Here is a 27,745-nt window from a genome sequence, read left to right as displayed (position 1 = left end):
ATTGATTGTTTTTCTAATGTTGAACCATCCCTGGATACCTGGTATAAATCCCACTTGATCATGGTGAATTATTTTTTTGATATGTTGCTGAATTCTGTTGAAGATTTTTGTGTCAGTGTTCATGAAGGATATTGGTGTGTAATTTTCTTTTTTTGTGGTGTCTTTACCTGGTTTTGGTATCAGGGTTATGCTGGATTCATAGAGTGAGTTTGCGAGTATTCTATCCTTTTCTATGCTCTGAAATACCTTTAGTAGAAGTGGTATTATCTCTTCTCTGCCATTTTGGTAGAATTCTCCAGTGAAGCCATGCGGGCCAAGGCTTTTTTTTTATTGGGAGTTTTTTAATAACCTTTTCAGTCTCTTCTTTTGTTATGGGTTTATTTAGTTGTTTTACCTCTGTTTGTGTTAGTTTAGGTAGGCAGTGAGTTTCTAGAAATTTGTACATTTCGTCTAGGTTTTCAAATTTGCCAGAGTACAGTTGTTGATAGTATTCTGTTATGATTCTTTTAATTTAAGTTGGATCTGTTGTGATATCACCCATCTCATTTCTTATATGGGTTATCTGCTTCCTCTCCTGTTTTTGTTTTGTCAGTTTGGCCAACGGTTTAACGATTTTGTTGATGTTTTCAAAGAACCAGCTTTTGGACTTGTTAACTCTTTCAATTGTTTTTCTATTCTCTATTTCATTTAATTCTCCTCTAATTCTTATTATTTCCTTCCTTCTGGCACCTGTGGGCTTTTGCTGCTCTCTTTCTGTTTGTTCCAGTTGTAGGGTTAATGTTTTGATTATGGCCCTTTCTTCTGTTTGGATGTGTGCATTTATTGCTATGATCCGACCTCTTAGCACTGCTTTTGCTGTGTCCCAAAGGTTCTGTTAGGATGTGTTTTCATTCTTGTTTGATTCTGTGAATTTCTTTATTCCATCCTTAATTTTTTCTGTAACCCAGTAGTTTTTGAGCAAGGTATTGTTCAGTTTCCATGTGTTTGATTTGTTTTCTTGCTTTTTGTGTTGTTGACTTCTACTTTATGGCTTTATGGTCAGAAAAGATGTTTTGTAATATTTCGATGTTTTGGATTTTGTTAAGGCTTGCTTTATGGCCTAATATGTGGTCTGTTTGGGAGAATGTTCCATGTGCATTGGAAAAGAAAGTATACTTGGCTGCTGTTGGGTGCAGTGTTCAGTATATATCTGTGAGATCAAGTTGGTTGATTGTAGCATTTAGCTCTTCCGTGTCTTTGTTGAGCTTCTTCCTGGATGTTCTGTTCTTCACCGAAAGCGGTGTGTTGAAGTCTCCTCCTACTATTGTGGAGCTGTCTCTCTCTCTTTTCACTGCTGTTAGAGTTTGTTTTATGTATTTGGGAGCACTGTCGTCGGGTGCGTAAATATTTATTATAGTTATGTCCCCCTGGTGTATTGACCCTTTAATCATTACACAGTGCCCTTCTTTATCTTTTGTGGTGGATTTTAAAGTGTCTTTTTTCAGAGATTAATATTGCCACTCCTGCTCTTTTTTGAGTGTTGTTTGCTTGATATATTTTTTTCCGTCCTTTGTGTTTTAGCATGTTTGTGTCTTTAAGTCTCATGTGCGTCTCTTGTAGGCAGCATATAAACGGATCATGCTTTTTTATCCAATCTGGCACTCTCTCTTTATTGGTGCATTGACTCTGTTTACATTCAGGATAATTATTGATAGGTATGTGTTTAGTGCTGTCATCCTGATGTCTCTCTTTGTGTGTTGTTCACAGTTTCTTTGTTCCCCTTAATTTTCTGTGCTGAGTCGTTTTTTTTTTTTTTCATCTTTTTCATTGTAGTTGATTCTGTGTTCGCTGAGTCTTTATATTTTTCTAGTTTTTTATTTTGATTTGTAGGATTGTTAGTTTCGTTTGTGGTAACCTTAATATTTACCCCTATTTTGCTAAGTTTATACCAGTCTTTGGTTTCTTTATATTGCCTTGATGTCTCCTCCATATGAAAAATCTATGTTTGCATTTTTTAAGTCCCTCTTTTTTGTTTTAATGTTGCCCTTTCTTACATGTTGATATCTCTGTTTCCCTATTTTCAGTGTTTTGGCTTTGATGTATTTTCGACTTCCCTATCTGAGTCAATGTTTGGTTACTCTGTCCTGTGTTCTAGTCTTGCACTGTTACCTGATGTTATCGATTTTCTAACCGGAGGACTACCTTTAGTATTTCTTGTAATTTTGGTTTGGTTTTTGCAAATTCCCTAAATTTCTGTTTATCTGGAAATGCCCTAATTTCGCCATCATATTTGAGAGACAGTTTTGCTGGATATGTAATTCTTCGTTGGCAGTTGTTTTCCTTCAAGGCTTTATATATGTCATCCCATTGCCTTCTTGCCTGCATGGTTTCTGCTGAATAGTCCGAGCTTATTCTAATTGACTCTCCTTTGTAGATGACTTTTTGTTTATCCCTAGCCACTCTTAAAATTCTCTCTATCTTTGGTTTTGACAAGTTTGATTATAATATGTCTTGGTGACTTTCTTTTGGGCTCTATCTTATGTGGGGTCGATGAGCATCTTGGATAGATATCTTCTCATCTTTCATGATATCAGGAAAGTTTTCTGTCAACAAATCTTCAACGGTTTTCTCTGTATTTTCTGTTATCCCCCCCGTTCTGGTACTCTAATCACTCGTAGGTTATTTCCTTGATAGAGTCCCACATAACTCTTAGAGTTCTTCATTCTTTTGAATTCTTTTATCTGATTTTTCTTCCAGTAAGTTGGCGTCAAGTGCTTTATCTTCAGTCTCACTTATTCTGACTTCTGCTGCCTCAGTTCGGCTCCTATGACTTTCTATTGAGTTGTCTAGTTCTGAAATTTTATTGTTAATCTTCTGGATTTCTGATTGCTGTCTTTCTATGGATTCTTGCAGCCTATTAAATTTGTTATTTTGTTCTTGAATAGCTTTTTGAAGTTCTGCTACTACTTTGTGTGTTCTTTGGCTGTCTATGTTTTGATGAATTTCTTTTCTAATTTCTAAAAGAGTTTTGTATATTAATCTTTTGTATTTTGCCGCTGGTAATTCCAAGAAGTTCTCTTCCTTCAATGAATTTATTGATTCTTCATTTGGGAGCTTGCTGAAGCCATCATGGACTACTTCTTCATGTGGTTTGGTATTGACTGTTGTCTCCGAGCCATCAATAAATTATTATAATTTTATTTTATATTTGTTTAGTGTTTCGTAGCTTCCTGTTTTATTTTATTTTGATATGCCCAGATAGGTGCTTGTTTGTGCTAGTTTATTGGCACCTTTGAAGCTCTAGCGTCCTGTCACCGGGTAGTTAGTTCCGTAACTAAGTATAGTGTACGCAGGAGTCCGTTAAATTTTCCTGTATGGATTCAGCTCAGGTGTCCAGGCAGTCAGTCACCAAGTGTGTGGTGCAGGCTCTCCCTTATAGTCTTAGAGAGGCATGGGTGATTGGTGTAGGCACATGTATCTGGTTGCAGTAGGGGGTCACGCACTAAGCAAGGTAGGGGGCTGACGGCTGCCTGTGTGCCTGAAATGAAAGCGTGTCCCTATTCCCTATTGCAAGTACGTCGGCGAGTTTTGCAGCTGGAGCATGAGCACCCTAATATTTTGGCTGTAAAGACTCGGGGGCACCACTTTTTCTTGGACCCCTGTAGCAGGTGATTAGGGGGCATAGGTGGAGTCACCAGTTCTGAAGCCCCTGATTCTGACCAGTAACGGTGCCTGCGTAGAGGGCAGGGCTGTATCAAGCACCACAAATCTGCCACTTCATAGCTGAAACAGTTGAAGTTAGACTTCAGGTGTTTCCCCTGTTGTACTGTGGTAATGAGGGTTCATGCTGTTGAGATGTGTCTGTACAAGTCTATACATGGGTGGAAGGCACTCGAAGTCTGCGGACCCCTTATGCCTGTGCCTAGCAAAGGAGATGTGCCAACCCTGAGTTCCTGGCTTAGGGGAGCCAGTAGCTTATTTTTACCTTGTGAATTTGATCCCTCTCCAAGGCCAGGAGAATGGGTCAGGGTGCCTTATGCTATCTACTTCCGGCCTAGGGGACTCAGAGACTTCAGAAGCCGGCTGGACCCGTGCAGAGCAGGGAGGGAAGAGGTAAAAGGGAGAGAGGTTTTTCCCAGATGGGTTTTTTTTTTTTTTTTAAATCCCCACGAAAGGCCACACGCATGTACTTATCTTTAGCCACTTGGGAGCTCGTTTTCACTGGTTTGGAGTGTCCAAGCAGAATCTATGCTGCTGGATCTCTCTTGATGTGGAAACTGCCTCCCGAGTGCGCAGGCAGAGCTGTATGCCTGCTTCACTGCACACCCGGTGCCGGTCGGGGCTGAAGAGCTGCGGCTCCCGCCGCTGGTCTGGCGCTCCACGCTTCTTCCGAACTGTCTCCCTCTCTGCCTGCCACTCAGTCCAATTCCTCAACTTTGCCTTGTTCAGGGCTGCTAGATATTCATATACAATCAAATCACTTGTTTTTCCAGGTCTTTGTCGTAAGAGGGATATAGGAAGCTGTCTGACTACTCTGCCATCTTGGCTCCGCCTCTTGGGATTCCCAGTCTTTGCAGTGTTATCCATAATTTTTTATGATCCACACAGTCAAATTAAATGTCTTTGCATAGTCAGTAAAACACAGGTAAATATCTTTCTGGTATTCTCTGCTTTTAGCCAAGATCTGTCTGACATCAGCAGTGATATCTGTTGTTCCATGTCGTATTCTGATTCCAACTTGAATTTCTGGCAGTTCCTTTCGATGTAATGCTGCAATGCTTTTAAATGATTTCAGCAAAGTTTTACTTGTGTATGATATTAATGATACTGTTCGATAATTTCTGTATTCTGTTGGATCACCTTTCTTTGGAATGGGTACAGATATGGATCTCTTCCCGTCGGCCAATTAGCTGTCTTCCAAATTTCTTGACATAGATGAGCGAGCACCTACAGTGCTGCATCTGTACATTGAAACATCTCAGTTGGTATTCGGTCAATTCCTGGAGCCTTTTTTTTTTTTTTGCCAATGCTTCAGTGCCGCTTGAACTTCTTCCTTCAGTACCATCGGTTCTTGATCCTGAAATGGTTGAAAGTTGACCAGTTGTTTTTGGTACAGTGACTCTGTATTCCTTCAGTCTTTCTTTGATGCTTCCTGTGTCATTTAATATTTTCCCCATAGAATCCTTCAATATTGTAACTTGGGCTTGAATTTTTCTTCAGTTCTTTCAGCTTGAGAAATGCCATGTGTGTTCTTCCCTTTTGGTTTTCTAAGTCCAGGTCGTTGCACATTTCATTATAATACTTTATTTTGTCTTCTTGAGCCACCCTTTGGAATCTTCTGTTCAGCTCTTTTACTTCATCATTTCTTCCTTTCGCTTTAGCTACTCTATGTTCAAGAGCAAGTTTCAGAGTCTCTTCTGACATCCATATTGGTCTTTTCTTTCTTTCCTGTCTTTTTAATGTCCTCTTGCTTTCTTCGTGTATGATGTCCTTGATGTCATTCCATAACTTGTCTGTTCTTCGGTCATTAGTGTTCAGTGTGTCAAATCTATTCTCAAGATGGTTTCTAAGTTCAGGTGGGATATGCTCAAGCTCTTGTGGACTTCTCATTTTCTTCAGCTTCACCTTGAACTTGCATATGAGCAACTGGTGGTCTGCCCCACAGTCGGCCCCTGGCCTTGTTCTGACTGATATTGAGCTTCTTCATCATCTCTTTCCACAGATGTAGTTGATTACATTCCTGTGTATTCCATCTGGCGAGGTCCACGTGTATAGTCACCATTTATGTTGGTGAAGAAAGGTATTTGAAATGTTGTCCTTGGCCTTGCAGAATTCTGTCATGTAATCTCTGGCGTCATTTCTATCACCAAGGCCGTATTTTCCAACTACCAGTCCTTCTTTTCCAGTGTTGACATTCCAGTCACCAGTGATTATCGATGCATCTTGATTGCATGTTTGATCAATTTCTGACTGCAGAAGTTGGTAAAAAATTTCAGTTTCCTCATCTTTGGCCTTAGTGGTTGGTACGTAAATTTGAATAATAGTCATATTAACTGGTCTTCCTTGTAGGCGTATGGATATTATCCTATCACTGACAGCACTGTACTTCAGGCTAGATCTTGAAATGTTCTTTTTGATGATGAATGCAGTGCCATTCTTCTTCAATTTGTAATTCCTGGCATAGTAGACCATGTTTGTCTGATTCGTAATGGCCAATACCAATACATTTCAGCTCACTAATGCTTAGGATATCGATGTTTATGTGTTCTGTTTCATTTTTGATGATTCCCAATTTTCCTAGATACATTCCACATTCCTGTTATTAATGGATGCTTGCAGGTGTTTCTTCTCATTTCGAGTTGTGCCACATCAGCAAATGAAGGTTCCGAAAGCTTGACTCCATCCATGTCATTAAGGTCAACTCTACTTTGAGGAAGCATCTCTTCCCCATTCGCATTTTGAGTGCCTTCCAACCCTGGGCTCATCTTCTAGCACTATATCAATGTTCTGCTGCTATTCATAAGTTTTTCACTAGCTAGTTTTTTTCAGGTGTAGACTGTCAGGTCCTTCTTTCTAGTCTGTCTTAGTCTGGAAGGTCAGCTGAAACCTGTCCACCATGGGTGACCCTGCTGGTATTTGAAATACCAGTGGCATCGCTTCCAGCATCACAGCAACACACAAGCTACCACAGTATGAGAGACTGACAGACAGATCTGTTTTTTCCTGTATTTTAAATAGTCAGATTTATAAAATATGAGTTTAAGGCATATGCTTATTGTGTAATACTTAGAAAGGTCCTTTATATGTTCCGTTTTTAAAAACTATACATTCTTATAGGTTACATTTAAAAGATTTTCAGTTTTTATTAGTGATTTATTTTGACAAAAGGCAATAACTATAAAAAATACAACTTTAGGTATTCCTAGCCAAATATCTGCTAGATAAATTAAAATTTAGGATTTTGAGGGATTTATTCATGCTACTTTATCTGATTGTTAAATAACATTAAATACTTTTCCATGTTCATGATTAGGAAATACTATTTCTTCCTGTATGGACTTGAGAATTATTAAAGGCATAGAAAGTAGTTAGTAACAATACTTTCCAAATAATTTATTTAAAAAGGAAGAACCACAGAATTTGGGCATTCCTCTTATGAGTGGCATAATGAAGGTAAGGCTAGAGTTTGAGGACCCATGTGTTATTTATTATAGTTGGTATATGCTATAATGTGTATGCTGACTGAGAGTTTCATGGTGGTTCATTAACTCACATTTTTTTTCTGTCAGTTTTATCCATCCCTTATGTCCTCTGGAAAAAATTAGATTTTGGATTTTCATTGTACTAGAGTGAAGCTGGACTATGTGCACATTGTAGATCATCTCTGACATGTATAGCCACCGTTTTGCCACCTTGTACATCACTGAAGGAAACCCTGGTGGCGTAGTGGTTAAGAACTACAGCTGCTAACCAAAAGGTCAGCAGTTCTAATCCAGCAGGCGCTCCTTGGAAACTATATGGGGCAATTCTACTCTGTCCCATAGGGTCGCTATGAGTCAGAATCGACTCGACAGCAACATGTTTGTTTTTTTTTTTTTAAATACCGTTGAATTGTATTGTATTGTAGACATTGGTAGGCATGAGTAATGTCATAATTTTTCATTCTATAGTTCTGGAACTTAGATGTATTTCTTTGTATTTTCCTAATACTTCTATTAAAATTTTACTAAAATGATTTAACATTTTCTGAATGAATCCTAAATGATTAATACACTTTTTTAGACCAAATATTTCTATTAATATTACATGGCTATTATCTCTTGAGAATCTCTAAATAGGGGGGCAAAAATTCAAAGGAGCAATGAAAAGTTATCATTCATCTATTCTTTCTAGGAGTTTCTTTGAGTTGCTGTTGTTCTTTGGAAGAGATGAGTTTTATGAAGAGCCTTTAAAGGACATTCTTGGATCATTCCAGGTAAAACAGTTTACTACATTACATTTTGTCTATATTTAAAATAGGCCTTTATTCTCCCCCTAAAAATAGTATGTTGGTTATTTGTAGCACATGTTTTTATGGTTGCTAAAGTGACAATGCTTAGGTGGAAAAAGAAAGTACTTTAATTTTTAGCTGTTTATTTCTAAGCAGTTCAAAGCTGTAATTCCAAATCCACATTTTCTAGACCAGAACCTAGTAACACCACCCTTGTAGATTCCTAAGCACATCCTGGGTAAATATTCACTTTTTATTCCTATAGATTTTGATTGCAAAGCCTCATGTAAACTTAGCTCTGGTATAAAAGAACTCTTTTTGCCTCGATCAGAAGCAGGATGTCTGTCCCATGCTACTTTTTCTCTTCTTTAGACCCTGATTTTCTCTTCTCACAATATCCTTCACAAGTCAGGAGGAAGAAGCGTTTTGTTGTACCTGGTATATGAGAGAAGAGAGTAAATCCAGAAGGGAATGACAGAAGATCCAAGATCTCACCTGTAGATGCAAGAACATTTGATCTTTTTACGATTTACATGGGAGCTACACCTAGTGTACTGTGGCTCACTAATGTATCCTTAGCATTATTTCCTCAGCACTTCTTTTCCTATGGAGTGGAATAAAGGAAGACATATTTTGATCTCTCTTTAGGGGTACAGTGTTCAGACAAAATATTTTACATTGATGCCTGTGGATTTAAAAGAAAGGCTTACGGCCAAACAGTATTGTCCACCAGAAGATCAGAGTAACAGCAAAGTCATGCAGTGCTTTCTCTCACTCAGAATTTTTATTTCATGTTTATTGAAAGAGAGCTCCTAGACTTAAAAGATTTTTATGATATATCACTCTGGTGCATACATTAAAAAAAAAAAAGGAAAATCGTAAGCAAAATTAATTGGCTAAGATATATCTAAAACTTCTTCACATTCAAAATCTGGCTCCTGAATTGCTTTTCCACTCGGTATTGAGGCCCATTATTTTTCTACAGTGTTTTGTCTTTAGTGCCATCAAAAGTGTTAGTGATGTAGCATTCCCTAAAAGAAGTCATAAAAGAACTAAAAGTCATTGATGCTGGCTTTAAAGCTGGCTTTACAGTTATGTTGACCTAGCCACCTTCTGACTCTTGATTTCCAAAGGCTAAAAGAGTGCTCTACTAGTGTCTCTGGAGCCTTGGTGGTGCAGCAGGTGGTGGTTAGCATTTGGCTGCTAACCAAAAGGTTGGCAGTTTGAATCCACCAGCCATTCCTTGGAAACCGTGTGGGGCAGTTCTACTCTGTCTTACAGGGTCATTATGAGTCGGAATTGACTTGATGGCAACGAGTTGTTTTTTTTTTTTCCTTCACTAGTGTCTCTTGGGCCTTCTTTTGAGCCACTGATATACCTTTTGCAAATTTTCATGTTGTCCTTTTTGATGTCACAATGACATCATCGTTGTGATGTCACAATGAGAAAACTATGTCATGACCACATGAATTCTAAGATGGCACTGAATACAAGTCTTCAGAGGTGTAAAAATATGAAAAAAATGCATCTTAGAATTAGTGAAATTAGGTACATTATAATGAACATTCTACTTTATCCATTCTTACATTCAGCAAGAGGTAAAAATACCTACTCTCACAGAGCTTACACTTTAGAGTTTTATTAAGTATTCAGAACTTAATTTTGTATTCCATTTCCTCTTTGACACTTGTGTTCTTAGCAGTCTTTTCTGAACTTAGAAAATATTTGTTGAATACCTGCTAAGCTACAGACTAAGCTCTCGGAAAAAAGAAGGAAACCCTGCTACTGTGTAGGGACAGAAAAACAGTAAACCAAAACTATACACATTAGAATATTTTATAAAGCGGCAAATGCCAAAGAGAAACATAAAGCTGGGAAGAAGGATAGAGAGTGCTGGCGTTGAGAAGATTTCAGTTTTAAATGGGATGGTCAAAAAATGCCTTATGGAGCTGTCAGTTCAGCACCGATAGTGGGAAACAACTGAAGTGTTTAGAGTAGTTGAGAGACAGTATTTTACTCCTCTTTTTAGGTGTTATAAAAGCATAATATTTATAAAGGGATATATCCTCTACTATTTGTCTCGTGAGCAGAGTTTCCTGCAGTTATCAAAATAGTTATTTCTCTAAGGGACAGTTTGTGGTTTTGTACCCTTTTCTCTCTCCTGCTGTATCCTCTGAATATATTTAATCCTGGCTGAATTCTAAACCTGTTTTTTTTTTTTAAATCCCTCTGCTGTCATTTTCTGTCATTTTGTTGCTGGGGTTTCCCCTTCCTCTAAAATTCCTTGAGCCTCTTAACTCCTACCACCTAGGTGAAGTTTCACCTTTTTCTCCCATTTTATCTTCACCTGGAGAATCCTCCATTTTTTGAACTGAGCTACTGTTGTTGGGGGCTTCCTAGCCTGTGCCCTTAGGAACCCAGGAAGGGCTATATCCATCATGTATACCTCTCAAACCTTGCATTTGCTCAGCTTTTGAATTATTCAGGCTTTTGACTAGCCTTTGATAATCCAGTGACAATTCCAGTATCACGTTCTGAAATATTTTTGAATATTTTGATTTTTTTTTCTACTAGTGCAAGCCCTATTGCCACACATGGTTCATTTCTATACATCTTTCATACAGCTTTATACCAGCTTAAGAGGGTGCTGTTTCTCCTCTGCTATAAAGAGGACAAACTCATTGCTGCTCATACTTTAATGGACATAAAGATCTTGTTAAAATGCAGATTATAACTCACTAATTCTGAGGTGGGGCCTGCTTTTCTAACAGATCCAAGGTGATGTTAAAGATATTGGTCTCTGGACCACCCTTTGAATAGCAAGGGACTAACATTCCCTTTGCTGTATTTAGATTAACTTCCTTGTTTTTACCCCCATTTTTCAGCTGTGAGTATCTCCACTTTGCCACTCACTAGTTGTCATCTTGGTCAAGTTATATAATTTCTAGGTCAGTGTCCTTATTTGTAAAATGGGGACAGTTATTGTACCTGCTGCAGGATTGCTGTAAGAATTAAATCATTAAAGCACTTGGTGTCACTCTCGACAAAGTCATCACTCAGTCTGTGTCACTTTTCTTAAGGAAGGCAGTGTAGCCTGTCTGGTGAAGGGTCTGGCCTCTGAAGTCAGATTGCCTGGATTTCTATTTTTGTTTTTCCTAAAAGACCGAAACCTAGCTCTTAAGCTTATTCCATTCTTCCATGAATTTCTGATCTCCTACAACATGAGCTGTTCAGATAGAAATTTTTGTCTTCTTATCCACTGACTATAATTTTGTCTCTAAAACTTCATTCTTAGAGCTAGATGTTCCATTCACTGGCTTCTAAACTTTCTTAGATCTTGACTTCTGATAATTTTTCTTTACCTCAACATAAGAAGATAATGCGTTTTGTATATGATGCACCTGCCCATTATTGTTATTTTTAACCTGTTAATTGGTGAACTTTGCCACAGGCTTGTGGTTGAATTCATACACTGGGTCCCCAAAACTCATTAATTTGATTAAATCTTCTAGATTCCGAGTAAAATGAGAAAAAGAATGTAAAATGAGAGAAAAATTAATTATAAGTGCTGGAAGGTAAGAAGTGTTATTTATGCCAAACGCTCCGGGATGAAAGCAGATTGAGACATGAGGCAAACAATACTTGCTTGAGTGAATGTGATGAAATAGAGAAGTGAGAGAGAGAATCTTCCCAGTACTATCCAGTAATAATCCCCACCCTCTACCCACCTCTCTCCCCACCCCCCCCAGTTTGTCACAACAGGGGCTGAAGGAAATAGCAGATGGTGTGGTGGCCAATCTCATTCTTGTTAGTGTTTCTCAGAAGCGTACCAGGTGTGCAGCAGAGCCCACAGAACAGAAATTCCGATGTGACTGTTATGCCCACATTAAAAATGGGGTATATGGCTCTGCATGAGAATAGTACCTACATTTAGAGAATGGGGGTACTACCCAAACTAAATGCAGCCTACCCCAGTATCCAGAAGGAAGAAAGTCTTGAGGAGATGTGGTTGTCTCCCAGTGCAACTTTCTCTTTACTCCCCCATGGGCCACTGTTCCAACTAATTGAACTGTAGTAAATGTAAACTTTTCCCTTCTCTCTCTGGGCTTGAAGGATTCAGAGGGACCTATTCGCCTCTAAACGTCTAATACAACAGTTCTCTGTTCAGTTTGTAAAGATGACCAAAGAGAATAAACACCAGCTATGTGGAAAAAAACACAGTTAAAAATAAAAAGATCAAGTATGTTCTTGGTGAAGTTGAGTTCAAGGTTTCTTTCATCAAAGAAATGGTAAAGAAGGGACAACCCCAAAGAATATATGGAAATGAAATACTGTATAGAGGTGAAACTACTAAATTAGAATTTAAGTAGAGGCAGTTAACAGCAGATTAGTTGTAGCAAACCAGATCAGTGAAGAAAACAAACTCTAGAAATTATTTTTCAAGTCAAAGAAAAAGATAAGAGAGAAATAATGAGAAAAAAAATCAGAGATGTGGAAGATAGAGCCAATTTGTGCAACTCTAGAAGGAGAAAACACGGGATGGCATAGAAAGAATAATGTAAGAAATAATAAGGGGATAGTTTAGTTTGTGTAAAGTGAGGAAGGACTTAGATATTGTGCAAGATTAATAAAAAGCAAGTTATAAGGAAGCTATATCTTGTTAACAGTTTCCAATTTGAGGATAAAGAGAAGTTCCTACAAAGGCATGACCCATGTAAGAACAAACAGGATTCCCAAAAAAGAAAAAAATAAAATCAGGCTGACAACAAACTTCTCCTCCACAGTAACAAATGCTAGAATTAATAAACAATGTCTGTGGAGTTTTTCAAGGGAAAGAAGTTATGATTTCATAATACAGCATCCAAGGTCTTATGGTTCTTGAGAGAGGGCAACAGAAATGAATAGTTCAAATACTTGGCAAACAAACTGATTACATTTCTTTTATGAGGAAAAGAAATACTCAAAGAAGTATCCCAACTGATTTAGAAATGATCAAAACAAAGAATTTAAGAATAGGACTATCACAGAATAAAAATAAATAGGACTGAGCTAAGGAAACAAAAAAAAAAATTAGTAAACAGTTGTTAGTATGGTTATTATGAACATTCTATTAATTAGAAACAATTCTGGAAAAAAATGCATTTTGTAAAAGAAGCACACACACACAGTAATCTGGAATTAAAATTTCAGATTACAGTATTGATTGGATAAAAGTAAAGAAGATAGGGAAGAAGATGGCCCAAAATGGTGGCTTAGTCACACATGCCATGCTGTCCCCCCTACAGCAGAGAACTGAGAAACCAAGTGAAACAGATACAGATGACAGTCTGGAAAGCCAGAACAGCAAATGGAAGGATGAAGAATTAGATTGAACACCGAAGGGGAGAAACTGAGTGAAAACAGCAAACAAGGAGATTTATGCACTATAGGTGCCCTGCTAGCTGGACCGCCACAGTATGGCCATCTTGAGAAAAAATGAGCAGCGTTGCCAGGTGAGGAGCACTGGAAGGCAACTTCACGGAAATCCCCAGTAGGAGACAGAGGTACTGTGTAGACAAAACCAGAGCAAAGCGGGTGAGGAGAACATGAACTGGATCTAACGAGGGAAAGTGCAGGAAGGTGAGTGAGAGCCCTAGGGATCCAGGTGACCATAGAGCAGCAGGGAGGGAACCAGGAAATAGGGTCAGAACTACTCACCAGCAGGGGCTCTGATCATTTGGGCATGTGGCGCTAGCTGGCGGAGTGGAGGATCTTTGGAGTAACGGCTTGAGATCCCCCACCTGTCCAAACTCTGGACAGCTCCTCTCTCCTTGCACTTAGTCAGGGCTAGGCCTTGATTGCTGGCTGCACTTTGTGGGGAGTGCCCTAGAGCCCACGTCAGAGACCGGGGGAACATATTCCCCTCTATCCCCCGCCACAACCCAGTGACCAGTGTGGGTGTTCCCTCATTCCCCCCACCCCCACCCAGTGATCCATGGCACGCATCCCCACACTGTTGGACCTGTGTCCAGAGGCTCCTGCCTGCTCTTCCCATTCCCATGCCACACCCTCCATGCACAACATGCTCCGGTGACCAGCTGGACAGACACATCACGTCATCAGTAACACCAGTCACATGACAGGTGCCATCTGCACCTTTGCCAAACAAGCAGCAGGAGATCTTAGTGCCCTCATCCACTGTCAGCCCAGCTGCAACATCACACATCCCACACCCAGACAGTTCCTGCAGGCCGTCTGCACTTGCACTGAAACACCTTGATACCCCACCACTTACTGAGATGCCATTTCATGCATGCATACTGGGCCTACCCTGTCCCTTTGGGTAGCTTTCCCTCACACTGGATACAGAGACATCCTCCCCTGACCTCCAGAAAATGCACTAAACTGCTACCACCAACCTGAAAGGACTCCAGGGTCCCACAAGGGCTCTGCAAGAACCCTGACCACCCAACACTTGTCACCCAGTATCAGGGAAGGAATCTGCTTTCCCACTTCTACTCAATCCAGTAAGGGAAGCCATACGAGACTAACCACAGAAGACTCACATGTGGGTTAGAACCAACATACCCACTAGTGAGAGGAAATCACACCCAGCCCACAGATACCACCCAAGTCACAGACAGACTAGAACCACAAAACAACAATTAAAATAATACAGGGGAAGAAAGACATTCTAAAGAGAAAGAGAATAAACAAAGCTCCGAATCCATCAAAACAAAACAAAAAAATCAGCACAAAATAAACATACATATAATCGGTAAAGAAATACATAAATAAACACCTTAATGCCTTGGAGACAGCAGACAATAACAAGTCATATGAAGAAATAAGATAAGATGGCTGAAACAAGTGAGCAAAATAAAAGGGCAGAAAACAGACTGTTTTAAACTTAGGAAGATAAAGGTAAAATTCAGAGTAACCACAAAGAAAATTAATAAATATACTCACCAAAATAAAGACGAAAATAGACTCAGTAAAAACAAAATCAACAATGAAGGAAATGAAAAGACTATCGATGAACCGAAAGAAGTCAGCACATAAAATTAAGACACTGTCAATACCACCAAAAAAACAAAAAACAGCATAACAAAATGACAGCAGTATATTCATATGTATCAGTAATCACACTGAATGTAAATAGGTTAAATGCACCATTCAAGAGACAGAAAGCGGCAGCATGACTCGGTATGTTGCCTACAAGAGACACAACTTAGACACAAAGACATAAATAGGTTAAAAATAAAAAGATGGAAAAAAAATGTATCAAGGATACAATAACTAAAAGAGAGCAGGAATAGCAATAATAATATCTGTTAAAATAGACTTTAAGTCTAAATCCATTATAAGAGACAAAGATGGGCATTATATAATGATTAAACGGTCAATCCACCAAGAGGACATGATCATAATATTTTACATTCCTAACGACAGCTCCAAAATACACAGGACAAACTCTTAACAGAATTGTAAAGAGAAACAGTTCTACAATAATAGTTGGAGATTTTAACATACCGCTTTTGATGATGGACAGAACAACTAACTAGAAGGGAACTCATTAAAGATACAGAAGACTTAAATAACACAGTCAACCAACAAGAACTCTTAGACATGTACAGAACACACCACCCAACAGCAGCACAGTACACATTCTTCTCCATTGCACGTGTCATTCTCCAGAATAGACCATAATTTGGGCCACAAAGCAAGCCTCAGTAAATTAAAAAATACTGAAATCTTCTCTGATCATAATGTTATAAAACTAGAAATCAGTAACAAAGTCTAAGGGAAAAAATTAAATACATGGAAACTGAATAACACCTGACTTTAAAACTTTTGGGTAATAGATGAAATTAAAAAATTCTTAGAATCAAATAAGAATGAAGGCACAACATACAAAAAAACCTTTGGGGAAAGCAAAAGCAGTGCTCAGAAGAGAATTTACAGCAATGGATGCACACATCAGAAAAGAAGAAAGGGCCAAAATCAATAGCTTCACCCTACAACTCGAACAGATAGAAAAGCCACCACAAGAAGTCCACAGTCACCAGAAGAAAGGAAATAGTAAAGTTAAGAGCAGAAATAAATGAAATAGAAAACAAAAACAACAGACTCAACAAGACCAGAAGTTGGTAATTTGAGAGGAGCAATAAAACTCACAAACCGCTGGCCAAATTGACAAAGGAAAAAAATGAGAAGAGGCAAATAACCAAAATAAGAAATGAGAGGGTGACACTACATTAGAACCAACTGAAATAAAAAGGATCATAATGAAATATTATGAATAATTGTACTCCAACAAATTTGAAAACCTAGAAGAAATGGACAAATTTCTAGAAACACATTACCAACCTAAACTGACACAATTGAGGTAGAAAATTTTAACAGGTCCATACCAAAAAAAGAAAGTGAAGGGGTCATTAAAAAAAACTCCCAGCAACAACCAAAAAAAAAAGAAAAAAGAAAACACCTGGTCCAGACGGCTTCACAGGAGAAGTCTACCAAACATTCAGAGAATAGTTGACACTGATTCTACTCAAACTATTCCAGAACGTAGAAAAGGAAGGAATATACCCTAATTCATTCTATGAAGCCATCATAACCCTGATACTAAAGCCAGGCAAAGACATCACTAAAACGGAAAATTACAGACCAATATTCCTCATGAATGTAGAAGCAATAATTCTCAACAAAATTCTAGCCAACAGAATTCAACAGCATATCAAAAAAATAATACATCATGATCGAGTCAGATTCATACCAGAGATGCAGGAATGGTTCAACATTAGAAAATCAATCAACACAATTCACCACATAAATAAAACAAAGAAAAATAATCACATGATCATCTCTATTGACACAGAAAAGGCATTTGATAAAATCCAACACCTTTTCTCAGCAAAATAGGAATAGAAGAGAAATTCCTCAACATGATTAAGGGCATATATGCAAAACCAACAGCCAGTATTATTCTCAATGGAGAAAGATTGAGAGCATTCCCCTTGAAAATGGGAGCGAGTCAAGGATGCCCTTTATCACCACTCTTAATCAGTATTGTACTGGAAGTCCTAGCTAGAGCAGTAAGGCAAAAAAGGGAAATAAAGGATATCCAAATTGGAAAGGAAGAAGTAAAACCATCCTTATTCGCAGATGACATGATCCTATATATAGAAAATCCCAGAGACTCCATAAAAAAGTTAATGGAACTAATAGAAGGACTCAGCAAAGTGTTAGGGTACAAGATCAGCACACAAAAATCAGTTGGGTTCCTTTACACTAATAGAGACGACTTCTGAAAAGGAAATCAAGAAATCAATACCATTTTCAATATCCCCTCAAAAGACATAATACCTAGGAATAAACCTAACCAGGGACATAAAAGATACATACAAGGAAAACTATAAAACACTACTGCAAGAAACTAAAAGAGATCTACATAAATGGAAAAACATGCCATGCTCATGGATTGCAAGACTTAACATTGTGAAAATGTCAGTACTACCAAAAGCAGTCTATATATAATGTGATCCTGATTCAAATACCAACAGCATTCTTCAATGAAATGGAAAACCTAATCTCCAACTTTATATGGAAAGGGAGGAGTCCCCGAAAAGCTAAAGCAATATTGAAGAAGAACAAAGTAGGAAGCCTCACACTTCCTGATATGAAAACGTTCTATACCACCAGGGTAATCAAAACAGCCTGGTACGGGTTCAATGCAGACACGTAGACCAGTGGAATCGAATTGAGAACCCAGAAGTAAATCCATCCATTTATGGGCAGCTGATCTTTGAAAAAGGGTCAAAGTCTCTATTCAATGAAGAAGAAACAGTCTCTTTAACAAACAGTGCTGGCAAAACTGGATATCCATATGCAGAAAAATGAATCCGTCTCCATACCTCACACCATGCACAAAAACTAATTCAAAGTGGATCAATGACCTAAATGTTGAAGCTAAAACTACATAAAGTTTCTGGAAGATAACATAGAATCAAAACTAGGAGACCTCATTTTCAGCATAAATTGTCTATCAAACAAAATTAAAAATGCACAAATGACAGAAAAGATAACTGGGACCTCCTAAAAAATACTTACGCTAATCAAAATACTAAGAGTAAAAAGAGAATGTTCAGATTGAGAAAACATCATTGGCAACAACATATCTGATAAAGAATCTCTAAAATATATAGAAAATTTCAACAACTCAACAACAAAAAGACAAATAATCCAATCAAAAAATGAGCAAAGGACATGAACAGACACTTCACCAAAAAGGACATTCAGGCAGCTAACAAACATATGAAAAGATTCTCGTGATCAATAGCCATTAGAGGGATGCAAATCAAAACTACAATGAGATACCATCTAACCCTTGCTAAAATGGCAGTGATTAAAAAAACAGAAAACAAATGTTGGTGAGGTTGTGGGGGGTTGGAACTCCTATACATTGCTGGTGGGATTTTAAAATGGTACAGCTGCTATGGAAAATAGTATGATGTTTCCTCAAAAGCTAAGAATAGAAATAATGTAGGATCCAGCAATTCAACTCTAGAGATACCTCCTAGAGATAAGAGCAGTGACATGAATAGACATAGCACACCTCTGTTCATTGCAGTATTATTCACAATAGCAAAAAGATGCAGACAACCTAAGTGCCCATCAGCGGATGAATAGGCAAACAGATTGTGGTACACACATAAAATGGAATAGTACACAACTGTAAAGAATAATGAGGAATCCATGAAAAATCTTATAACATGGATGAATCTGGAGGACATTGTGCTGAGTGAAATAAGTCAATCACAAAAAGTCAAATATTGTATGGTCCCACTGTTATAAAAAGTCAAGAATAGATATACACACAGAAAGCAAAGTTCTTTGATGGTTACCAGGGATGAGAGGGAGAGGGATGGGGAATCACTTTCTAGATAGTAGACCCTTGTTACTTTTGGTGATGGGAAAGGCAGTCTAAATATGGTAACTAAGGTAAATGAAGACACTAAGAAGTACACGAGAAAAAGGACAATTTCAGTAAATGCTTTAACATACATAATTTTGCAGCAACAGTAAAAACAACCAAAAAATGTGTGTGTTTATGTAGGTAGCTATGGATGCATATATGTGTATAGGAATGCATATATGGGTGAACGCACTTGCATGTATAGGTGTATCTGTAGGCATATGTATACACGTTTGTATATACTGCATATATATCCACATATATAATAATCCACATAGGGGACACATTTATTACGGAGACTTTCTAGACATATCCAGACAATCTGCGGGATTAGTTTAGTGGGTCAGAAGGCTTGGAACCATAGTCTTGGGGACAACATAGTCAATTGGCGTAACATAGTTTACAAAGATAATGTTCAACATCCTAGTGTGGTGAGTAGCATCTGGGGTCTTAAAAGCTTGTGAGAGGCCATCTAAGATACAACTATTGGTGTCTACTCGTATGGAGCAAAAGAGAATGAAGGAATTCAAAGGCTCAAAGAAGAAACTAGTCCACAGGACTAATAGCGCACACAATCCACAACCTCTTCTAACCTGAGATCAGAAGAACTACATGGTTCCATGCTGCCTCTACCAACCATTGTGACCAGGGACAGAACAGAAGGTCTAGGATAGAATGGGAGAAAAACGTAGAACAAAACTCAAATTCCTAAAAAAGGCCAGACCTACTAGACTAATAGAGAGTATAGAGGAACCCTTGAGACTATCGCTCTAAGATACCCTTTGAACTTAGAATTGAAGCTATTTCTGCAGCTCATCTTTTAGTCAAATAATTGGTTGACTTATAAAATAAACATGACCTGTGAGTAATGTTCTCCCTTAAATAATTAACTATATAAGAGCAAATGGTTAACATTTACCCAAAAGCAATGAGAAGACAAGGAGGGCAAGGGAAGCTAGATCAATGGAAACAGAACAAACAGAAGGGAAATGAGAATGCTAACACTGTAAAAATTGTAACCAATGGCACAGAACAATTAGTATAAAAATTGTTAAAGGGGAACCTAATTTGCTGCGTAAACTTTCACCTAAAACACAATAAAATATTACTAAAAAAAAAGATGATAGGGAGAAATCAAGTATGGTCTTTGGCATCTATGCTGAAGTAACCACATACAGTGATGCGATCCACTAGGACAGCGATTGAAGGGGTTAGCAAACTAGAGACACTGAGTTTTAAGTGTCTTTGGAACATCCACGTACAGATGCCCAACAGATGGTTAGATTCATGAATCTATATCTGTTATTTTCCTCTTTTTTAAAAAAAACCAAGAACATGAGTTATTTTTATAAATCAAGGGAAAAACTTAGATGTTATAAATTTGAAATTTGTGGGTTTTTTTTTTTTTTAAATGAGAGAGAGCAAGAGACCTTGAGGTTAGTGACCAAAATGTCAGCAGTAATCTAAAATCTTACAGCTTGAGCTCTGTAAATTTTTTAATGAACTTGCCCTGACTTGAGAGACAACTCTCTATCCCCAGCCCTTGGGGTCAATGTATAAGTCACAAAGACTTTTTTTTGTACAGACTAGAAGTAGGCCTGAGTCTCCACCATATTTTTTATCTGACTTGGCCTTGATTGGGGTGAGTAGGGAAGGGAGTGGGAAGAGGTGTGGAGAACATCACCTCCCAAGCAAGAAGAGGGCCAAGGCTCTCTTATTGTAGTTAGTTTCATAAGAGACGAGCAAGAAACAATCAAAAGTAAAAGAACCAGTCAAAAGAGAGGAGTTTAAATAAAAGTCCTATGCCTGCGTGTTTTACTGGGGCAAGTATTGATCTCTTCCTTAAGAAAATGTGTACTTACATAAACAGCAAACCTCCCAGATTTGATTATTTTTACCGAATATGAAAAAGTCTGAACTACTGACTTTTCACTAAAACCTTCTCAAAACCTACACCTGGCTCTTCCCTAAAGTATTTGGAATAAGTTTTCCAAAGACTTAATTTGGCAAAGTCCTAGTTTTGGTACTCAAAACAACCTGTGCCGTGCCAGTTAAAAGGCTTTTAAAGAATACAACCATATCAGCTTAATAACAAGGTACGTATGTTGTGAAGAGCAATTTCAAAATTGTTTTACCATATTTTCTTTCAAATAGAGGTTTTCTCCTGTTTCTGCTTAACTCCGTTTTGACTGTATATGACTTCCACCTCAGCCCCCTACTTCCACCTCAGCCTCCACTGTTACCAAAGCACTAATCTCCTTACTATTCTGTCTATGGTTTAGGATAGTCTCTCTTACTAGACTGTTAGATCTGGCAGGCAGAATCTGACTTTCATCTCTGTGCCTCCAACACTTAGTAGTCTTACCCCCTTAGTAGTGATACAGATGTTTTCCAACATGAATGAAGAATAAATAAGTCCATAGTCATTTCTATCTGATTTCTAGTTAGTCCTTAAATCTTTTAAAAATCCCTTTCAAAGATGTATTATCCTTGCTGAACTTTTAAAAACAGCATGTTGTCTAAAACTGTTTACCTCATAGTCCATTGGTTACCACCATGTACACTAAGATGGAGGACAGACATCAGTAAAAGTACTTGTGGGATGAAAACATGAAATATTTACTTGGAGATTCTACTTTGACAATGTGTAGAAAAAAGGAAAATTGAAATAAATGTTGAGAAAAATAAGGGGAAAGATTTCACTATCTATTAAAGAAACATACTTAACAGTATACCACATATTTGGCACTGGGAGTAAAAAGGATTAATGTTAAAATTAAAGTTTCAGATTTATAAATCTTATTTTGTAAAGATAGGAGCCCTGGTGGTGCAGTAGTTAGTGTTTGGCTGCTAACCAGAAGGCCGGTGGTTTGAACCCACAAGCTGCTCCGAGGGAGAAAGTTGTGGCAGTCTGCTTCTGTAAAGATTTACAGCTTTGGAAACCTTATGGGGCAGTTCTATTCTGTCCTGTAGGGTCACTATGAGTTGAAATTGACTCAGTAGTAGTGGGTTTGGTTGGGTTTTATTTTGTGAAGGATTGTACTCCTTGGATAAATCATTTGTTGAAGTAGGTAAAGTTTTGATATTTTTCTGTGTGCATTTATCTATTTGAAATTGTTACTCCCGATTAATAATTCTTGTGTATTACTACCTTAGAAATGTTTTCATTTTATGTTTTTTAAATAATTTTCTGTTTGAGAAAGATGAACACCATACTTCAATTCAGGTGTTGAACTTGTATAATCATTCTCAAGAGATAAAAGCAAGAGTTATTTCAAACATAAAATTTATGATTAATAAATTTGAAACACTTAAGCTCAAGGAGCCAAGAACAAGCTTCAGAAAGACAAGACTTTCAGGCATCAGTAAGTTGCATATCTTAGAAAGTCCAATATACCCTGACACACATAGAACAGAAGTTACCTCAAGAGAGGGTAGTAAGAATTGTGCTTTGATAGTTATACACACATAGTATCCAGACATAAACAAAAAATGGATATATTCTGAGCATCTTGCAATCTAGTGTTGTCAAGAGTAGGCATGTAATGCCTTCAAAGTTAATTATAGGATTAACCTTGTGAAACTAGCTCTGAAAGCATATCAGAGTCATTGAGATGTACATTGTTCACTGAAAGCTGATTCTATAGAGTGTACTAATACATAATGACTAGAATCCAATCATATTAGTGCTTGAAGCAGTTTATATTTTCCTAAATAAAATATTATAGAAAATTTAAAGTGCAAGGTATAGAGGGCATTTAAGTCCAAAGTCATTTTTTAAATACATGGTGAACTGAAGAACAGAGTGATTCATTCATCCATTGAGTAACATTTATTGGCAGTTAAGTAACTTGCCCAATTTATAGCATAGCCAGGACTGTGACCTGCTGTCTTGACCAACTCCATTGTTCTTTTTGCTGTATTAGATTTTGTATCTGTTTCTTTGTACAAAGAACCTGTGCTGAAACAAAATTGCATACACCTTAACACTGCTTCAGGGCCTGTGTTCTTACAGGTTAGAACTGTGACAATAGCACTTCTCTGGTGGCAGCACTAATTCATTATTTAAAAGTGTCAGTGGTAAGGTTGTACTTGCCAACTAATTTTTAAATTTGATTATGTTCCCAGTTGATGGTTTTACTGTAGTTATGATTAGCTTTCCCTTGAGATGAAACTCTAAAATTTAACTAAAAAGTATAAAAATATAATCAGGTTTATTAAACAAAAACAATTATTCATGTATTTAAATGTTTATTTTTTCAAAGGTTTGAAGAGGTATCTTAAACAACTCACTAATTATATGATTCTAGTTATTTTTAAAAACCTAAATATAACTTATAGACATTCATGGCATTTTTATAATTTTGAGACTGGGAGTTATCTTAGAAATTATTTAATACAATTTCCTTATTTTATACATCAGAAAACTAAGCTGCAGCAGTGTTGAGGTTTATAGAAGCAGAGAGGGCCTCAGCCTTACTCTCAACCCATCACTTCCCAAACCAAAAAAAAAAAAAAAAAAAAACAAACCCATTGCCGTGGAATCAATTCCAACTCATAGGACCCTGCAGGACAGAGTGAAACTGCCCCATAGGATTTCCAAGGCTGTAACTTTACAGGAGCAGGCTTCCCAGTTACTATATTCCTGATTTATTACATGTAATGTTTTAAACGTGTTTGCAATAATGTATATGGGAAAAGAACAGGTTAAAAGAAATGTTTCATTTATACTACTGTCTTAAGAACTTCATGGTCTAAAGTCTTAAAAGCTTCTGAAGACTGCCTTATTGGGGAGGGGGGATGACAAAATCTTAATTTAGTTATCCAAGTGGTAAGAGATGAAGGCCTAAACTAGAATGGCAGCTGCAGAAATAACAAAGGAGAACTAGATCAGAAGCAATATTGAAGAAAATTGACATGACCCCAGTATCAATAGAGAAGATGAGTTTTATATTTGGCCCCAAACACGAACATAAAATCAAACAGTATCTTAGACTAGAAGTCTCCAGATTTCTGATCTCATACCCATATAATTTTTAAGAAGAGTTTGCACAAAAAAAAACCCACTGCTGTCGAATTGATTCCAGCTTATAGCGACCCTATAGGCCAGAGTAGAACTTCCCCATTGGGTTTCCAAGGCTGTAAATCTTTATGGAAGCGGACTGCCACATCTCTCCCGTGGAGTACCTGGTGGGTTCAAACCACCGGCCTTTTGGTTGGTGGCCGAACACTTTAACCACTGTGCCACCAGGCTCATATGTGCATATTTATTATTTAAGCATGTGTACTAAATATATACATTAGGAAATGTGAAATATATAAAAATTATTTAGAAAATAAAATGTTTTTAATTGAACAGTGTAAAAACTTTTAATGACAGCAGTGTGACTGAATATGCTTCCTTATTTTTGACAAATTTATCACTGAGTGATTCAAAGTCTGACTCTAAGTTCGGTGTACACTGATGCTTTGTTTTAATAGCTGTCATAGTTGAAAAAGATACTTTTGGTAGGTCCAGTGAAAAAATTTTCTAAATTATGCTATTCAGCTTTAAATCCCTTCTACCAGTTGTGCAAAAGGTTTTGTTGAAATTTGACAATTAAATTTGTATTGTTACAGAAGTCACTGAGTGATCATTTTTAAAAAGTGGATTAAAGACTCATTAAAGTGTTTTAGCTGAAAGATTTTTAAACAGAAAATTCTGGTTTAAGTTTTTAAAAGGTCTAGATATGACCATTATAGGTGACACATTGGTTTTTGGCAAAACAATCATGTAATGATGCAAACACTTCTAAACGTTCATTTCAAATGATTTTCTCCACTAAGAACTTTATTTTGAAAAGCAGTACCTTTTTGTCACCTTTACTTTAAATGGGCAAATTCAGAATGCTTAAAAAAAATACATCAGGTAAATACTCCTTAGCTTATTATAGAAAAGGACAGCAATTTGGGGATACTTAAAGCTTTTGTAAAAGAAAAATGCATAACATCTTTAAATTTGACAACTTTTTGAAGTGCATTGTCATAAGGTAACAGTGAAACTGTGATAAAAAATATTCATGATCATTTTCATCTCATTTCACAGTACAGGTAGTCCCTGACTTACGACGGGGTTCCATTCTGATGACTACGTCGTAAGTCGGTTCTGACATAAGTAGAATACCTCATTTTTTTTAGTTCTCATTAATATTGCCTTTTATTATCAGTATCTTTATAAATCTGATCTTTACTTGTCTTTGGGGGTTGGAACATTACATATAAGCTTGCAGATAGATTTTAATGCATATACCCATACATAAAAAAATATACAAATCATTTAAAAAAAAACCCAAAAAAGGGATTGTCCTAAGTGCGGTTCGTCGTAATTTGAATACATTGTTAGTCATGGACTGCCTGTACTGTAAAGTTTTTGCTGTCTTTTAAAGGCATTTTTTTTTTTTAAATTTACATTTTTGCTTTGATTTGCTGCAATAGCTTATGAATAAATTTAATATGTGGTCTATATGACTTCACTCTGTAATATATATTTCGTTTAAAATAAGACACATGTTCTATAGTGCTTTCACTTACACAGATTTACATAAAACCCTATTTTGATTAAAAGAAGATTTTTATTATTAAGAATTTATTTTCTCTGGTACATCTTTCCTTTCCTGGGTTTTTTTTTTTTTTGAAGACACTTTCAGCTACTTAAGAAGTAAGATGTCAGCACTTAAGATAACTAATAATGCAAGACCCTTTTTTATGATAAGCACCAGAAGAGTGAACTGATGCAGATTTTCAATATAGCAGGAGAAGGAATTTTATTATGGGTTAAGGTAGCTAGTGGAGACCTCTCAGGGAAAGTGGGATTGGAAATATAGGGTTCAGATAGGTTTACAGGAAGTTCTAGGAGAAAGCAAATGATATAAGAAAAGGCATATGAAGGAAAATACAAGGTGAGTTTGAATGATGTGGAAGAGATCAGGCTGGAGATAAGGACTCATGATGTGCAACAGATGAATGAGGTTGGAAAAGCTGGGTAGGGGTTGATTACAGAAGTCCTAAAATACCAGGTTTAGGCATTGAGACTTTCATCCTATGATAAGCTGCTGAAGGTGTCAGATCAAGTACATGGAATCACAAGAACACTGGTCTACAGCTTCACAGACACATGTTGTAGTGACAGCTCTAAAGTGGCCATCAGTTCAGGGAAGAGAAATCTTTTTTCTAGAACAAAACATTATGCCTACTCAGCAATGGATTCTGAAAGATGAGTGAGAAAAGAGGTTCTGTTTTACCTGTATCTTTGGCAAAGATACAAGGTTGGATGGAAGTATCTGTTGGGATTATATTTAGCACAGTGCAGGGTATCAATGATCAGTGAGTATCAATGATAGTAGATGACTTAATAAAGGATTAAGTTAATATACAGTTCCAATTTTAAACATTATTTAAATATTCTATATATATATATACAAACACACACAACGTTTATATGCACTTAGATAAGTTGTCAATTCTAAAGTGATTTGTTTCCTTATTCACCTTGAATGGGTGTCATCCAAAAAGCCACCATACTATTTAAGGGAGGAGGAGGCAAAACATACTTTCAAGCTATTAAGTTCTCTTACATCCTGCTCTTTTTAGAGACCAAAATGAAATACTTACATCACTTTTATTTTCTGTCCAGGGCTATTTCCCATAGTAGTGATCTCCAGAATATGGTGTACTTGACCCAAGAAGTGTACACACAATCGGCACTTCTACTTTTAATTAATTTTTATCTTAAAAAAATGATACTAAGCTAATTTACTAATTTATAATAGAAGGATTGACAGGAGCACATGCATATAATTTACAAAATAAGGATTTATTGGAAATTTGCACTCAATGTGGGGGTACAATCAAAAAAGTTTCCCAAAGTTGCCTGTGGGGTTGTTAAATATACAGATTACCAGTGCTTTCCCCTAGAAATTCTGATTCAGTAGGACTGAATTGGGGTTCGGAAATTTGATTTTTAACAAAACCTCAAAGTGTTTCTTCAGCCAAGTTTAGGAAACATATCTTCATCATCATAACTTAGGCCTAAATCCAGTTCCAAGTCCCACTGCATATGATTGGTGCCTCACCTACCCTTTGACAGCAGGATAGATGGATTGTCCAAGGACTCAGCTGCAGAGCTAAGCTCAGTAGTGACTCAGTGGCTAACTTGCAGCTCACCTTTTTCTTGTGCTTTGATTGGATCAAAATCCAACTTACAGTAGTTTAATTTTTAGGGGCAGCAATATGTGTGTCTAGAATAATTTGGGATTTTCTTACCTTGAGGTTTGAAATTGATGGTTGTTTTCAAGCAAGAAGTTATTGTTGCATGTTCCACATAAAAAAACATTGCTGATCATTACTTTACACTTACCTTATTTTTATGAATGCTGTAACATGCTGGCATGAGAAAATCCAGAAATTAATTTTATGCTAAGGCAGTTGGGTGTCCTAAAATAAATGTTTACTCTAAATGTTAAAAAATAATAGAAGAAATACTAGCTAACATTTATTGAGTGCTTACTATGTGCCAGGCATTATTCCAAGCCCTTTTCAATACTATGTATTATTTAATCCTCACAACAATCCTATGAAGTAGGTGTTTTTTTTGTATCCCACTTCATAACGGATTCTGAAAGGAGGAGGAGGAGTTAACTGAAACAGTACAGAGAAGTAACTTACCCATTGTTTATAGGGTTTTCCCTTGCAACTCCCAAAATAACTTTTAGAAGATACTTCTTTTCATGATGTTTTGGTTATCAGTTATTTGACTTAATGATGCTTTATCCTGAAGCTTG

At 37.1% G+C, this 27,745-nt stretch overlaps 1 protein-coding gene across 4 annotated transcripts in view; it reads left to right on the top strand.

Moving 5' to 3' along the window:
- ZNF654 (zinc finger protein 654) overlaps window positions 1-27,745 on the top strand; it is a 132,226-nt gene that overhangs the window by 83,953 nt on the left and 20,528 nt on the right. For all 4 annotated transcript variants that reach the window (XM_023726629.1, XM_023726628.1, XM_023726627.1 and 1 more), the window contains one exon: window positions 7,873-7,954. In XM_023726629.1, the coding sequence (XP_023582397.1) occupies window positions 7,873-7,954 (82 nt within the window). The remainder of the gene's footprint in view (window positions 1-7,872; window positions 7,955-27,745) is intronic.

This window comes from Trichechus manatus, unplaced genomic scaffold (genome assembly GCF_000243295.1).
Source record: "Trichechus manatus latirostris isolate Lorelei unplaced genomic scaffold, TriManLat1.0 scaffold00012, whole genome shotgun sequence".
Classification (NCBI taxonomy): Eukaryota; Metazoa; Chordata; class Mammalia; order Sirenia; family Trichechidae; genus Trichechus; species Trichechus manatus.
Note: the sequence above shows the minus strand (reverse complement) of the source record. Positions and strands in the feature narration are given on the sequence as shown.